The sequence below is a fragment of the Malurus melanocephalus genome, unplaced genomic scaffold, assembly GCF_030028575.1.
Source record: "Malurus melanocephalus ecotype Western Australia unplaced genomic scaffold, MMel_1.1 scaffold_588, whole genome shotgun sequence".
NCBI classification, from domain to species: domain Eukaryota; kingdom Metazoa; phylum Chordata; class Aves; order Passeriformes; family Maluridae; genus Malurus; species Malurus melanocephalus.
In genome coordinates, this window is record NW_026623820.1 from 175,287 (window position 1) to 191,501 (window position 16,215).

The following is a 16,215-nucleotide window of genomic DNA, read 5'->3' on the forward strand; positions in this document are numbered from 1 at the left end:
AGTAGGTAATCAATATATCAATGAGTATTTGAAAGCAATAAATAAACAGTTGCATCAGAAATTCAATATTGTGTGTGAAAACCAACCTAAGCAACCAGATCACAAAATACATGCAACAGATCCTGGTGACTCGATATATATTAAGAATTTTTCATGTGATCATCTACAGGAGAAGTGGGACGGACCTTTCTAAGTCCTTCTGATGACTTTCACTGCAGTTCATGTCAAAGAGAGACCTATCCGGATCCACTATACCTACGTCAAGAAATCTCCTAGACTGCAATACCTATTGATGCTGAAGGACTGAAACAGAAGCTCAGTTCTAAATTATGAAGGTATTTTTGTGCTTTGTTGCTTTGTGGTCAATTACTGTAACTTTTGATACTAACAATTATGTAGCTTTGCTTGGATCCATAGCCAACCATACTGGAATAAGGGATTGTTGGTTGTATGGAGAAGTACAACAGTTATGCCAGCCTTTACTGGGAGTACCCTCTAGCAATCAAACTGAGTTAAGCCCATATTCCCTGTATGAACATAAGCACCAATGTGAGAAGCTAGGTTCCCCTATGGGACCACCTCCTTTTCAGTTAATGCTTTTTCATCAAGGCCTAATCTTAGCTGTTTTGACAGCACCAACAATTAGACTAAGATTGTCCCCCTACCATGGGTCTGATCCAATATATCTTTGCTTGTCCCCTCAAAACAATGGCATAACTATTTGTATGCCATATATATTATTACAGCACAAATGAGAGGAGTTTGCACACTAGTGAATACTAGTTGCTGTACTTACGTAGGTCAGTCAGAGCGAATAGCCACAGACATACATACAATCTAGCAACATGCAAAAGTGCTTAACATTTACATCCTGGCTTCCAATTTTTAATTAGCTAAAACAACTATTTACAGGAGTTTTATTTTTGGAACTGATGATCCTCTGTACATGTGTAATCAATGTATTCTGTGATAGTACAAATGAACAAAGACTTCATATCATTATTGGAAGAGCTAGCAGTTGAGAAACAGATTGGAAAGAGAAACATATTTTCAGAAATAAGTGTTAATACCACCTTATGAGGTTGTGAAAGAATTCACAAAAGAATAAAGAAAGGGGGCAAATTATATCTATGATTTATGTCAAAATGACAAGGTGTTTATGAGGCCTATGATTGAAAACTTTCCATAAACTTTTTTTTATATATTATCAATATAGAATGTAATAGCTTTTTACATTTTATTAATATACAATGTAATAGGTTTCAATATACTATCAATAATAGCCTTTCCATATATTGCTATAAGTTTTTATATAGAGTATCAGCAACATACAGTGTATCTGCTGGATGTAATCCAGCCAGCTGCATTAGTATATGGACATGTAAAATCGCCAAAGAGCATAAATCAGAAAAAGTTCTGAAGAAGTAGACAGGTAGATGTTATACTGAGGAACAGCAGAGAGCACTGATGAGAACTTGGCAGAGGCACAAGAAGTCAGCTGAAAAATTAAACATGAAGACCTGGAGGACTAGAAAAAAAACCATGAACATCGCAACTGCGCATGCCCTGAAGACAAAGGTGAAAAGTCCACCATGATGAAGAGGATGGTATCTCTTTAGAGGGAGACTCCCACAACCACCGAATTGAGGATGACACATGCATACTTGCAGAACTGTGATATCGTGTATTTCCGTGCCCATATATAGTGGTGGGCATAGTGACGATAGTAATGTTAGACCATGCTTACTGTATAAATACCTGCCAATTCTAASYGAAGGCAGGTGGGTTAGGAGGAGAAATCCCYCTCACCTCCASTGCTACACCAGCGCTGCAATAAACAAATAYCTGCTCTATRGACACCGGTCTATGGGGTTTTTTTCTAGGCCTTTTTCGGGCATCACAGGGGAGCAGAATTCCCCACTTCCCTGCTGCTCACGCCATGAGGATGAGCCSAGGACACGGGAGTATATGGGCTGCCAGGGTGCATTGCCAGGTCATTTCCAATCTTTTATCCACCAGCACACCAAGTCCTTCTCAGAGCTGCTCTCAATCTGTTCATCCTTCAGCCTATACTGGTAATGGAAATTGCCACAAGCCAGTACAGAACTTAGCATGAGGCCTTGTTGAACTCCATGAGGTTCACAGAGATGAACACTTACAGAGAGCCCTAGCAACTCCAAATGACAGCATCGAGCCAGAAAAGTAGACATATTTCACAAAACAATCATCAATGTTCAGGCGAAAAAATGCTATTCTGTCTTTGGGGACAATTCTTATAAAGCTCCTTTTAAGTTCTGTCACATCAGCACATTCAACATTTAAGGAAGGCTGCTAGCAACTGGCTTTGCTGTACTTGTGGAGCTGCTCCCGGCCACTGATTCACCAGCGCCCCAGTTACCAGGCACATCGTGAAATGGGATCTSTGTCCAAGTTGCCTGAACAAGACCCTCTGACAAGCCTCAACAGTTACCAAAGCAAAAGCAGGGGGTTTGCCTATAATACCTTCCCATAAAAAAATGCTGGTTTTTAAATCTGCAATGGTTYAAAATAGCCAGCCCCAGGAAAAGAAGATAATACAAAACTGCTCTGTGCTACAAGATGATTAATGACTATGTACTGTCTTCTCTAACGAGTAAAACAAATGACGGTAAAACCCGATTGAATCCTGCACCCGAACAGAGGGAGATGGAGTGGGGAGCCCGTGCCAGACCGAGCCCAGGCTGCTGATGCCATGGGGCAGCTCCTGCAGTGGGCCGAACTCCGCGTGGGTCCCTCGCCCGGGCCGTGCCGGCCACTCGCCGGCACAGAACAAGGGTCGCCACTAACTCCCCGGCTCCGAGAGGTCAAACACGCGAGCCCTGCCGCCACGTTCGCGCCCGTGGGCGGATTCGGCCGCCCCCGCCCCATATCCAGCCGCCCGCGGGCAACAGCCCAAGCGCCCCTCACCTCCGGCTGACCGCGATCGACCCCGCTACTGCGGAGAGCCGGCAGACTGCAGAGCCCGCCGCCCGCTCTACCCCGCTCGTGGGCAGCGTCCGCCGCCCGCTCTCCCGTCTCCGCGCTCACCGCCCGCGCCGCAGGCCACACTCGCTCCGCGATGCTTTGCGTTACCCCGACAACTGGGCGAGCCCCGARCGGAAACTGCCGAGCGGACCCGAGGAGTAGCGGGAATGGCCGAAGCCGCCCGGCGGCACACGGAAAGAGGCGGAAGTAGCGAGCGGCGGCCCAGCGCGTCCCGGCGAGTGAGACCGCCCCCTCATACCTGCGCTGCGCTCCGGKCTCAGAGCGCTCTTCAGGATTTGATGAAGTGTCCTGTTAGGAACTTTTTCTATCGCAGCTGATGGACTGTGCTGCTGCCCCGAGAATCYAGATCTTTCCCCAAACCTTCCCGGCCAGCAACGCTACCAAACACCCGCTATGACAGAGCCTGAACCAGGCTGAAGCTCCCTGATATAACGCATATCATAACCATATGTAATTGTATGGCCCGAAGCTCGGCGGCTCTTTCAGACTTTTTGGGGGGAAAGTGGTTCGGTAACTTTGTAACTTAATGATCAAGTTTTTCTACTAACATGCATGTGAAGACAGCCCATAAAGCCCTCCTACCACCCTGCACCTCCTCAGCATCCCACCAACAACCAATGTCAGGTACAGCTGGGCCTGCAGCCACGCCTAACAGCCAGGCTGGCCTAACACCTTCAAAATGGTTGAAGAAATTCAAGACCAAATCCTCACAGCACTGTCCTGTCCACAGTCATTTGTAATTCCTCTGMAGTCACAACATTATGCAAACAGATGAAAAGCAGCCACACCTGGTAAACTATGACAAGCAGCTCCTGCATGCTGATACCTGTGGTTTATGTCAAAATGACAAGGTGCTTATGAGGCCTATGATTTTTTTATATATTATCAATATACATATATCAATGTAATAGCTTTCAATATATTATCARTAGCCTTACCATATATTGTTATAAGTTTTTATATAGAGTACTAGTAACATACAGTGTATCTGCTGGATGTAATCTAACCAGCTGGATTAGTATGTGGACACATAAAATTGCCAAGGAGCATAAATCAGAAAAAGTTCTGAAGAAGTAGACAGGTAGATGTTATACTGAGGAACAGCAGAGAGCACTGATGAGAACTTGGCAGAGGCACAAGACAATCAGCTGAAAAATGAAGCATGAAGACCTGGAGGACTGGAAAAAAAAAATGAACATCACATTGTGTATGCCCTGAAGACAAAGGTGAAAAGTCCACCATGATGAAGAGGATGGTATCTCTTTAGAGGGAGACCCCCACGACCACCGAATTGAGCATGACACATGCATACTTGCAGAACTGTGATATCGTGTATTTCCGTGCCCATATATAGTGGTGGGCATAGTGACAATAGTAATGTTAGACCATGCTTACTGTATAAATACCTGCCAATTCTAAGCGAAGGCAGGTGGGTTAGGAGGAGAAATCCCTCTCACCTCCAGTGCTACACCAGAGCTGCAATAAACAAATACCTGCTCTATAGACACCGGTCTATGGGGGTTTTATTTCTAGGCCTTTTTCAGTCATCAATGCTGTGGGGTTGACTGGCCATGTGTAACATGTAATTCACATAGTGTTTATCAGTTTCCTCTCCCAAATACACAGGGACTCTTCTGAAACAAACAAAAAAAAAATTTAAAAATCCTGTTTTGTTAGCAAGTAGGAAAAAGTACTCAATGAGAGGCACACTGCATTGAAACACATTKTATGTTTTCCAAAACTATGGGCAGGCTTCAGGCAGACAGACAAAACACTGACTTTAGACCTTCTTGATACAATCAGCAATCCCTGTAGACCAGAGCAAAAGAACTAACCAAGTCCTGTTTCCTGGAGCTTTTCATCTTCTCCTTTACAAAGCATCAGCTCTAGCARTCATTTATGGCATTGCTTCATGGTGGAGCCTTGGACAAGCAATAGCTCCATTARCTCACTCAGGTACCACTCACAGAGCAGAGTCAGCAATTCATCTCTTGCCTCTGCCCAGCTGATTGCTCTCACTGTAGCCTTGATTTCATCAGACTGGAATTTGAGGATTTGAGCAAACTATGTGCAGATGCCTTGTTTTCTCAGACAACCAGGCTATCGTGGAAACTGCTACAAAGAGGTGATACAATCAAGTCAGAAATACACAACCAGMTGTAGCCCCAAACAATCATGTAGTCAATCATCCCTTTCTGGGCTGGAATAAAAGTAATTTAAATAACCCACTGACTGCCTCTCCTCAAGTGACCACTTTACAGCTCTTAGAATTGGCTGGTTSAATGTTGCACAAAATTTTCCCCAATCACGAAACTACATATCCGTACTTGCGCAGACTTAGGAAATTAAATTTTCCTGTTCTTCAGTTTCAACAGAGAAGCCCTGCTTCTATCCTAAATAGACAAATGAATGTGAAATCCTAGGATCTTAACATCTTTTCTACTACTCATMAAATCATATAACCACAGAATGATTTGGGTTGAAAAAGATCTTAAAGATCATGTAGTTCCAAGCCCCTGGTATCATAAAAGATGCCTAACAGCTCCTAGTCTCTAAAGTCCCAGAACTGGCTGCTGTAGTGCAGTTGCTCACAGCCCATTTCCTTCCTTCAYGTAAGGGCTTGACCTCACACACCAAAACAAAATCCAAGTTGTATGAGTAGGTGCTTCCTATTCTGTAAGCAGTAAGGGATTAACAACAGCAGTCTGTCCTTACATTTAAAACCTCTTACCTGCAAGGGAAATAACTGCTTTAGCAACACAAAGATCATTCATTATGTTTGCCAGAATAAACAGCCTTAGAGCCTTTTAAGAACAAATTAATTATGAAAGAAATGTAGTAGCATCTAAACAATCTACAAGGAAAATAGAGAACATCCACTATATTGGTGGCTTTTACATCTAGCATCTTTGGAAAAGTATTTCCATGTTATAATTAGCAATGATCATGCACATTAGATGCATGATGCTTTAACACAAGTGTTAAAGTAAGAATAAGTATTAACTTTGTCCTGCTGGACCATTCTGCATTGCTTGCCCTATTTCTAATAAAAATGCAATTTTGTATTCATACCTTAAAATACACAGGATTTTAAAGGACAAATCCGAGTTAATGTTCTTGCCTGGCCTAGAAAACCATGGCAACAAACACTGGAAGATTATTTGCATTTTATAGGTATGCCAGTCTGCAAAAGCAGAATAAGAGGGAGGGTCCGTGATCAAAATTGAACAAAAGGAAGTTCAAATACCTTTTGACATTTCACCCTACCCCCCTGCCTTTCAGCTCTTGTCCAACTCCTTTTCAGTCAGCCTTTGTCTCACAAATATTTACACACATGAGCAATTTCATACCTGAACAGTCCACTGGAAGCAATGGGGCTATTCAAGCATGGRAAGTTATTTACATACAGAGAGAATGGAAACCTTCAACTGGAGAGCTGAACATAGCTCCACATCTCTGTGGTTCACATCTCATGGCAAAGCACCATGGAAATACATGGCAGAGGAGATGCAGAATCCATMATTTCCTAACAGTATTGTTGAATTTGGTTGTGGCCAAATCAAGGAGCAAAAATAAGCCATGTGATCTTGTRCTAGATTATAACAAAACTAAAAAATACTGTCTTTTAAAAATCCCCTGAACAATTAAGATGTAGATTGAAAAGCAAAGCCCAGCACTGGAGACACAAACCATTTTTAAAAACAAATTCCATTTCTAGCAGTACATTTGTTTACTCACAAATACACTTTACAGCATATTTGTGGGTGATACCACATTTGTCAAAACATGTTCCAGTTCTACCATCATAGAGAATTACTTGCAACACACTCAGTGGGAGCCCAATCTTCCATAATTTAGATACTATCATGAGGTTTAAATAGTTATTACTTTATTTGTAAGTTTACAAAGATTTTCCTCAGAAGAGGACTAGAGCTTTTTTTTCCTGCTATGAGTTATGAAGACTAAAAAAGAGGATGATCTAACGTTCTTTCCACAAACATGTTATTAGGGAAAAAGTATCTTGCACAGTACCATTGTAAAATTTAAAAAAATTATCTTTGTTAGCAGTTAAMGTAAAGTGACCTGATGCTTTAAAAAGGCTTGGAATTAAAACTCTATAGACAAGTGTCTATAGAGCAGGTATTTGTTTATTGCAGCGCTGGTGTAGCGCTGGAGGTGAGGGGGATTTTTCTTCTTAACTCACCTGCCTTTGCTTCAAATTAGCACATATTTATACAGTAAGAACGGTGTAACATGAACATTGTCACTGCTCTCCATATGCTCACTATATACTCATCATTATACATGGGCACGGAAATACATGATATCATAGTTTTACAAGTGCACATGTGTTATCTTCAATTTGGTGGTTGCACAGGTCTCCTAATGAGATATTATCTTCTTCATCACGGTGGACTTTTAACTTTTGTCTTTAGGGCATACGCAGTTGTGATGTCTATGGGGCTTTTTTTAGTCTTTTAAGTCTAATTTCTAATTATTTTGCTGACTGCCTCGTGTTTTTGCTAAGTTCTTATTAGTGTTTTCTGCTGTTTTTTSTTTATAGCATCTACTTGTTTACTTTCTTCAGAACTTTTCTGATTTATGCCTCTTATTGATTTCACGTATCTATGCACTAATCCAGCTGGTTAAATTACGTGCAGCTGATATACTATATGCTGCTAATATACTATTAAAAAACTTATAGCCATATATATATAAGCTATTATTGATAATATTTTGAAAGTTATTACATTGTCTTTTAATAATATGTAAAAAGTTATTACATTTTTATAYTGRTAACGTATAAAAAGRGTATAGAAAGTTTTCAATTAATAGGCTTCATAAGYATTTTGTCTTTGATATAGACTATATGTATCATACCACATAAAAGTATCAGTCAACATCCAGGAGCCCCGCTGCCAAAAGATGGATGCGAAGGGCCTGACGGAGGACTCSTGTTCCCAGATGCAGCTCCAATTGCCCCATGGAGAGTGGCTCCACAGCTTTCCCCGGGGTCCCGGCAAAGGGAGCGAGAGTCAGCGCTACTGCCGCCCCGATACGGTGTGGCCAGGTGGCGGGGCCCAGCTCCGCTAGTCTGCTCCAGGCGAGCCGGGGATGGCACAGGGCAGCCCTAAGCGCCGAGGCAGCTCCGAGCGCTGCGAGAAGCCCGGCGGAGCGGCGCGGAGCCGCAGCCCCCTCGCCCGGCAGCCACAAGCACTGCATCGCCTGCAAACCGCCCGCCCACTCGCTGACCGATGGAATCCTGGAGCCCATCCCAAGGGCTCGGCTAGAGCGCTCTCCATTAGGTTTTCTCTCAGCCAATCAACAGCCAGATCTCGGGGGGMTTTGCCCCACCCCTGGCGGACACGCGCTGCCGCCTCTTCCTCCGCGCGGAGCCTTCGTCACGCGCCCCGCGCCGCGCTTTGTTTGGCTCGAGCCGGCGCCGCGGCCCCGCCCCCGCCTCGCTCCCGCTCGCCTCCGTCCAATAGGGCGAGTTGTTTAGGGGGCGGGGAGCGCCGGCGCGCTCAGCTGGATCCGCGCGCCGCGGCTCCACCCCCGACCCGGGCAGGGCGAGGAGGAACCGGAACCACCGTGGCTCCAGCTCGGCCCGAGCCCGGCACGGCCCCGAGCTTGGCCCAGCCTGGCGGTGCTGGGACCGCAGCTGGGTTTCGTAGCAGCCCGGGGAAGAAGTCCGCCCCACAGCCGGGAGCGGGGCTGCCGCCGCCAGCAAAACTGGGAGGGCCGCTGGGCTCCGCGCCGGCCGCCTCCCGAGCTGGCGGGTCTGGGCGCAGCCCAGGGTTGCCTGGGGCTGCGGGTGCCGGAGCAGCTGAGGCAGCCGCCGGCGGGGGAACCGGAGCGCGGAGGCTGCGCGACAGCATTGATGCGGCAGGTGAGGCAGGGGCGGGGGATGGAACCTGCGGGGAGGGACCGTACCTGGCCCTCGGGAGACCGACCGGGCTGGCCGCCTTGGGAGACCCATCTCTGCGGCTCTTACGGGAGGCAGCGGAGGAACAGCCACGAGGGTGTGGACGACCAAAGCATCGAGGCTGAGGAGATTTCCACTTTGGGAGAAAAAAGGAAAGGAAGAACAAGGTGAAAACGAAAGGAGAAAGCAGCTGTAACGGGGAAACTGCACGTAGGGCGCTGCCGGAGGTCTTAGGCAAAATGCTAGGAGCCAGCAGTTGAGAAGTGGGGCAGATCCTGGGGTGTGCTACTCGGGTCCTGTAGGGAGCTGTCCCCAAGGAGTGTGTCTTTGTTTCCCTCCCACTAATTGTCGGTAGATGCATCGTTTGTGGGTGGGTGCATCATTTAATTTGTAGTAATAAAACCAAGCTTGAAATTATTTAAGCCTTGCATACACGAAGTTTTTGAGCACACTGTCAGAATTTGGAGATTTCTGTCCTCAAAACAACAAGAAACTGTAGGTTTTGGTGTGTGCAGAACCAGTCTGTAGCAAGGAACCTTTCAGGTGACTAAATAACCAAATTTCAGTATGAGTTTATATCCACAGTTCAGATCAGTTTATTGWGCATTTGCAAAGAGTGAGAATTTGCCCACCACAGTTCTGGATTGTTTCAGTGGTTTAGCTGAAAATTAGAAGAAAAACATCATTTTAATAATAGGAATACAACCCATATACAATAACCTCATGAGTTTGTATGCCTTATTATGTTGATGCATTTTTATTTTGAACCTCATTATCCTGATGTCAGCRTAATCCGTAGTCTTTCTGTGACACTCAGAATTTCCTCGTCTTGTTGGTTATCTTTTCCCTAGATGGAAGTTGGATGGTAGTTCCTGTCATGGTGACAAGGCMGCTGAATTCCAAGTGCTGCTCCTTGCTGGGTGCACTAACTGGTTCCTTCTTGAAAGCTGATTTCCTTTACATGTGGTGTCAGTAATATTTTTACACTCTAGAAAAAACGAAAACAATTGCTGGGTTTTAACTGTTCAAGCTGCCTTAAGCTTGTGTCCCTATCTAGCATTTTGTTCCAAGTATTTGAAAAAAACCTTCAGAATTGATGGGATTTGTGAAACCAGCACAGTTAGTGGTCATCCCAGCAACTGGTCCCACTGTCAGGTTCGAAAGTTGACAAATGCCTTCGGGAGCCCAGGGATGCTCCCTTGACACAGAAGGGTTCAGGGCTGCCCTGCTTGGCCAAGTTGTCTGCATGGCTGGGAGCAACGAAGCAAGGATGCACAACTGCTGCAGGTGCCTTCGGAGTTTATTGCCCTCCGAATCGAACCTCCCCCCCCCCAAAAAAAAAAACAAACCAAGAAAAAAGGATGAAAAAAAATGGGGTGGCATTAATTCTCCCCCCGCAGAGGCGGCGGCCAGGGGTGCCGGCCTGGGGAGCCGGTCACTGCCCGTTCCCGGTGACAGCCCAAACCCGGCCCATGGTGCTGCCGCTGGCTGGGGTGGCGGGGTCGGGGCTGCCCGGCGGGAAAGAGCGCGGGGAGGTGCGGGGTGGGGGCGGAGGGGAGCGGGAACCTCGGGAGCCTCGGCCAGTCCCAGCCCCAGACACACACACACAGGAGGAGAAGCTGCCGCCGCATCCAGGAGTATGGATCCCCCCCCCGCGGCGGGCCGGGCCGCGGCTCCGCGGTGAGGAGAGAGGAGAGACCCGGGCGCGGGAGCCGCGGAGGGGTGGGATGGGATAGGGGAAAGAGCGCTTCCCCTCTCTGTTCTGCTCCGCCGGCCTGGCTGCTGCCGCTTCGCCGGCGCTGGCGAGGGCTGCCACACGCCCGAGTTTGGCCGGGCGGTTTCTCGGCCAAAGGCGGCCCGTAGCCCTTCGGGACAGCGATGTGGGGCTACCGGGGAGGGGGCTGCTGCCGTTTGGGCCGGTTTTGGGGGGGTTGTGGCGGGGCTTTCCCCCTACCGCCTTCGGCACAGGTTGTTGGGTCGGGACAGCAAACGAAAGGGGATTTAGTAACAAACAACGGCGGCCATGTTGAGAGGAATTTCTGCAGCTAAACTTCTCCCCTTTCTGCCCAGGGGTTTCTCTGCCTCCCCGGGGGGCTCCCCGGCCTGACTGTGTGCCCCCCTCTTTTCTYCCTCTCCTCCTCCGCAGGATGACAGTAAAACTGGGAGAGAGCAGTGGGGACGAAGGGGTGAAAAAGCTGGGTAAGAGAGCAGGAGGAGATGAGGAGTCCCTGGAAGAAGAAGGGGCAGGAGGAGGAGGAGAGGCAGCTCCAGGCAGCAGCAGCACAAAGAAAGAAGAGAAGATCATTAACAGCAACACTACCAGCAGCCCCCCACCGAACCCCAACTTGTCACCGGCCCCGACCTCTCTCCAGCCCTCCCAGAGCCAGGACCAGCATCATTTTCTCAGGTCCAGCGTCAGACCTCAGAGCAAGAGACTGAAGAAGGATTCCCAGGCATCCTCCTCGGTTGGCAGCAGCACTGCCGGAAAAGGCAAAGGTACTGTGTTTAGACACCCTAAAAACATGCAAGCAAGGTGGGGAGGCACCTGTGGGGCTGTGGGTTGTCATTCTCCTTCTGTAGATGCCATCTTTTGTTTGGTTTTGGGGCTTATTTCTCATGGCTGAAATCTTCTTTGTGTCCCAAGGCTTCTGCTTCTCTGCTTCCCACTGTTCTYTCTGCACTTCCAGAAATGGGGAGTCTGGATGTGCATGTGGAGGAGGAATAATTCTACATTATTGAAGCAAATYTTTAATGGCTTTATTTCATTTCTCTTGAGTTTTGGGAAATTCCTATGTTTTGATTACAAATGAGACTCTACCTAGCTGTACAATCAGGTGGCTGYACTCTGAATCCTGTTACTGGATAATAACAAAATATTCATGGGGTGCTAGTTAGCAAAGAAAAAAAAATAACCCACAAWATATTGGTGATTTCCCCCAATTATTTCTGTGATCCAAATAACTACTGTGGAAGTGGCAATGAAATACATAGTGACATATTTGTTTCTAAGGTTTTGGGAGTCCTGTTTTACTGTTTCAGAACAGTTTGGGCATTTCTGTGTGATTTGCGCTTTTAAAATTCATTTGTATACATCTGAAAGTCTGTAGGTGAAGGCATACACACCTGTTTTTTCACTTTAGCATTGGAGATAAGAATTTTTTTTTTAGCTGTTTCTAGCTTGAATAGCTGGAAGGCAGCAGGAATATTTGAATATATTGGTGCTATTGTGTGTGCTTAGTAGTGACTAGATGATATCTTAGCACTGCAGTTGAGCTCTACTTGAGCCTCATTTTGCATGTCATGTGCTAAAGTACTCAAGTGGGATTTTTTGTTAATTTTTGGGAAAAACRACACTCAAGGATTTCATCAACATTTAAAATAATGACATTTACTCTTGTCTGTCAAATTGAAGTATAGTTTCAGGTAGCATAAATGTGTCTTGGAGGTTACCTCACTCTTGTCCATCACTGGGATGTGCAAATGCTGGGCATTAAGTATACACTACAGTTATGATAGTTGTGTGTTGCAGTAATAAAACAGTGCAAATTGGGATATTTTAGTTACTGTCATATCACAAAAAAGTTCTTGAACTTAGTTGCTTGACAGTTGGTATAATTGACTAAAGTATTTCTGAATACCTTACTAAGTCCTCTAATCTCTTGAATGTTAAATGAAAACTCTGTGGTGGTAGAGGACAGAACAGAAAGGCCTATTATAATTTTTCTTCCAGTTGCATGAAACGAAATAAACAAACGGAATACCCAGGAATGTTTAGCTACATATAATTAATTCCAGAATTGTAAACAGTATTAGATGCGAGGAAATGTTCCTTTTAAATACATCTTGTCCATGATTCACAAGTTAAATATGTCCATTTGAAATTATTCCATTATTTGGAGGTTTACACATGTGTGAACAAATACMTGTGTTTGTGAAAGTGTATATTTGTGTTTGTGTATTTGTACATGAACATTTATTTCTAATTCTGAATCTAATGGTTTTTAACTAGGAGTGTCAACACAATAGGAAAAGAAGTTTCATTCATTTTTGCAATTCAGATTCCAAAACAACCCTAAGAAAATTACATACAGAATAGAAAATCTCAGTAACCAGTCATGGATAGTGCTTGCAATCACTGTACCATGTTGTCTCCAGATTTGGGAGAGCACCTTAAAATCATCAGGAGTGACAGTGGTAGAATTACGACTGTGCTTTTTCACTTTTTCAGTTTTAAGACCAGCCACAACTCTGTCTGGCCCGATTTGGGGTGAATGTGTCCTATTGATTGAATTCTCTGRTATGGCTGAGATTATTAACAACTGKCAGATGTTGGAAAACAGGGCCATAGAGCGGGATTCTTTCTAATTTGAATTGTTAATGTTTAGAGATACATAATGAGAGGTTTTCCCGGCTTGTCTAAATTCTCCCAGTGGAGCACCTTGTGATTGGAATTCATAGTGCTCTGTGTTCTGAGTGTTTCACAGAGCCTGCTTCTGATAGAGAATGAATAGAAGGGTGAAGATGACTAATAAAGATTGGACTTAAATTCTTTCATTAGCTGTCCCACTAACTTTCTCCTCTGTCTTTAAATATAAAAATGATGAAAAGCTGAAGTGCATGTGCTTTGCATCAGCTCTGAAACCTGGAAGCTTTTGCATTGTGTATGTTAAAGTTAAGGTGAAGGCTGCACAGGTAACTGACAGTGGCTGGCTGGAGTGACTGAGACCAAGCTTACCCTTGGTCCAGTCAAACCAGAAACTGTTTTTGTCATAGGCATACAATAATGCTGTATAATCCTTAACATTTTATTGAAGTGATTCTACTTCTAGARCTTCAGATATTCTGAAGGGAAAACTCTGACTTACCAAGTTTTAAGGCATGTGATCAATGCGCTTATTTTTAAATTATAGTTGCTCAGCAGGCATTGGTTTGTCTTCAAAAAAGTTCTGAAAGTAGTATTTTTTCTGGGTGTTGCAAATTCCKTTTTACCTTTGGTATTCATGATTTTAGGGTCCTTAATTGTAGCGGACAAATTATTGATAAATGTAGCTGTAGACTGTAAAAAGAGTTTGCCCACTCAGCAGCTGCTGACTTCTCAACTTTGGTTCAAGGAAGTTTGCGCATGATGATTCCCAAGTTCTGCCTGGTGGAGTGTGTAAACACGTTGCCAATAGTGAGATCGCCCTGACGTACTCTTTAATTGCACCTTTGAATCCTGCTTCTTGCCTTTTGTATAATGAGATGTGCTTTTGAGTTTAGGGGAAAAATTACRTAGGAGGTAGTACAGTAAAATAAAGTTTTAAAACTATTTCACTTCAGTAGCCAATCTGTTTGGAATTGTGGGRAGGTTTGTCTAATTTCCTGCACAAATATCTAAATCTCTGCATTTTTTAGAATTATTACCATACTCTTTTCAACTGCTGGTCACCTTTTAAGTGTATTTCCAAGGTCATAGTCTACATCTCAACTGGTGCATAACTTTTGAAGTATGAAGGCTTGAAAGAAAGTCTTCAAGTAACTTGCATGAAACCACAGCAGGAACTTGAAGGATCAGTGGTGTGGAGATGGCGAGTTTTAATGCAGAGAGATTTGTTGAGGGAGGAGATGCAGACCAAGTTAAGGTTGCTGAAAAAGAGGGATTTCTGAGCATTTGCTTCTCAAATACCAGCCTGCCACATGGTTGCCAAGCACAGGTGCTAAGGTGTGTTTTGGGGCTTTGGTCCATGAAGTCAGAGTAGAAGGAATATGTTTGTGTATGTTGTGACCACATTGGTAAAAAGGCAGTGTAGAATATATTGCCATCGTAGATGTAGCTTGAACTAGAGTATTGCCATTTCCGTGTTTTTATCCATTTTCTGAATGCAGAATAAAGTCAGGAGGAATAGCCTAATGATGATGAGCTGAAGCTTGAAGATCTGTTTCATGCTGTTGTTCTGGGTTTATTCCTAAAATGTGTAAATGTCTCAAACAATATTTGGGTTTATTTTATGTTAATTATCAGTTCTTTTTTTGAAAAGGTAATTTTTCAGCTGAAAGCTTACTTGAATTAAAGCGTTCCATCTTCTGCTATGGTATAGAACTTGCTAAAAAGCAGTCTTGTTTGTTTCAGAATGCCAAAGTTTCATGTTCCATAGCATGTGGGTTAAAAAAAACCTATCTTCTCCTGTAGAGGATGTAGATACCAAAATACTTGATGTATGTACTTACAGTGTGTTTTATTGTATCTTCCTGAGTTCGTATGTTGCAGAATATATTGTAACCTTCATTTGAGATGTCAGTCCTCCAGCATTATTTCTGTAGAACATGAGCCACTGCTCAAAAACTACTGGCACAATTCCTTATTCTAACATTCTCCTTAATTCTATCTCACTTGCACTTGGTACCTCTCCTTCCATCCTACCTTGACATGCTTTCATTCATTCTTTGCTGTCTTGTTTATCCCATTTCTCCCCCCTCTCTCTTTGTAAGTGGCTCTGGACCTGGAGTCCACAATGTCTTATCCCACAGTGCAAGAGGAGGATTTTCTCCTGTGCAGTAGGTACTGGACTCTGACAGGTACCTGCCTGCAAGGCTGCATGGCCACRGGGATAAATGGAACTTCATACTTTTTGGGTGCTTTATGGGTGTCTTCTTAGGGAAGAGCAAGAGAACAGTGATTTACTGGAGATGGGGGAATGACCAAATGAGTAATAAGCCATGGAGAGTTTTTATAGCTCTTCTTGCTTAGCTCAKGCAGTGCTTCTATGCTACCTTGTATACTAAACGTATCCTGTCCATAGAGAAACCAGCCTTCAGTRTAGGTTTGTTGGGCGGCTCTGGTTGGTAATTGACACTGTGTATGCTTTACACACATTGAACTTACTCTTGATTATGCTCATTTTCTAACTTTTAAGAGTTAGAGGAAGATAGGCTGTYACTGTCCTTGCAGAACAGTTACCAGTTGAGCTTGAGATTAGYTGAGTTGGTCAGAGCATGGTGCTAARAGCGCCAAGGTTGCAGGTTCAATTTCTGTATGGCCATTCATGTAAGAGTTGGACTCAATAATCCTTGTGKTTTTTTGTGTCCAACTCAGAATATTCAGAGGTTCTGTGTTTCAAATTTTGGATGTTAATTCACAACAAGAACACTATATGGCATACCATTCAATATGACATAAACTTCTAGACTTGCCCTTCTCAGGAGCCTATGCTGTGTCCTGTGGAAGCATAAAGGATTGAAACTTCCTTTCCAGTTATAAAGTTAACACTCAAAATGAAGTGTTGACT

At 44.4% G+C, this 16,215-nt stretch overlaps 2 protein-coding genes across 6 annotated transcripts in view; one reads left to right on the forward strand and one right to left on the reverse strand.

Annotated features, from left to right (window-relative positions):
- Positions 1-8,153, reverse strand: part of IFT140 (intraflagellar transport 140) — a 100,900-nt gene extending 92,747 nt beyond the window's left edge. The window contains exon 1 of one of the 3 annotated variants that reach the window (XM_057382822.1): positions 7,906-8,153. The gene's annotated coding sequence lies outside the window, so the exon portion shown is untranslated. Of the gene's footprint in view, positions 1-2,946; positions 3,217-7,905 lie in introns of those variants that run through there. The other 2 variants (XM_057382824.1, XM_057382821.1) reach the window with 2 other exon arrangements.
- A 432-nt stretch (positions 8,154-8,585) lies between these two features.
- The window catches only part of CRAMP1 (cramped chromatin regulator homolog 1), a 50,517-nt gene continuing 42,887 nt past the window's right edge, over positions 8,586-16,215 (forward strand). For 2 of the 3 annotated variants that reach the window (XM_057382831.1, XM_057382832.1), the window contains exons 1-2: positions 10,504-10,630; positions 11,097-11,446. In XM_057382831.1, coding sequence (XP_057238814.1) covers positions 10,590-10,630; positions 11,097-11,446 — 391 coding nt within the window. In that variant the 5' untranslated portion in view covers positions 10,504-10,589. Of the gene's footprint in view, positions 8,915-10,503; positions 10,631-11,096; positions 11,447-16,215 lie in introns of those variants that run through there. The other variant, XM_057382833.1, reaches the window with a different exon arrangement.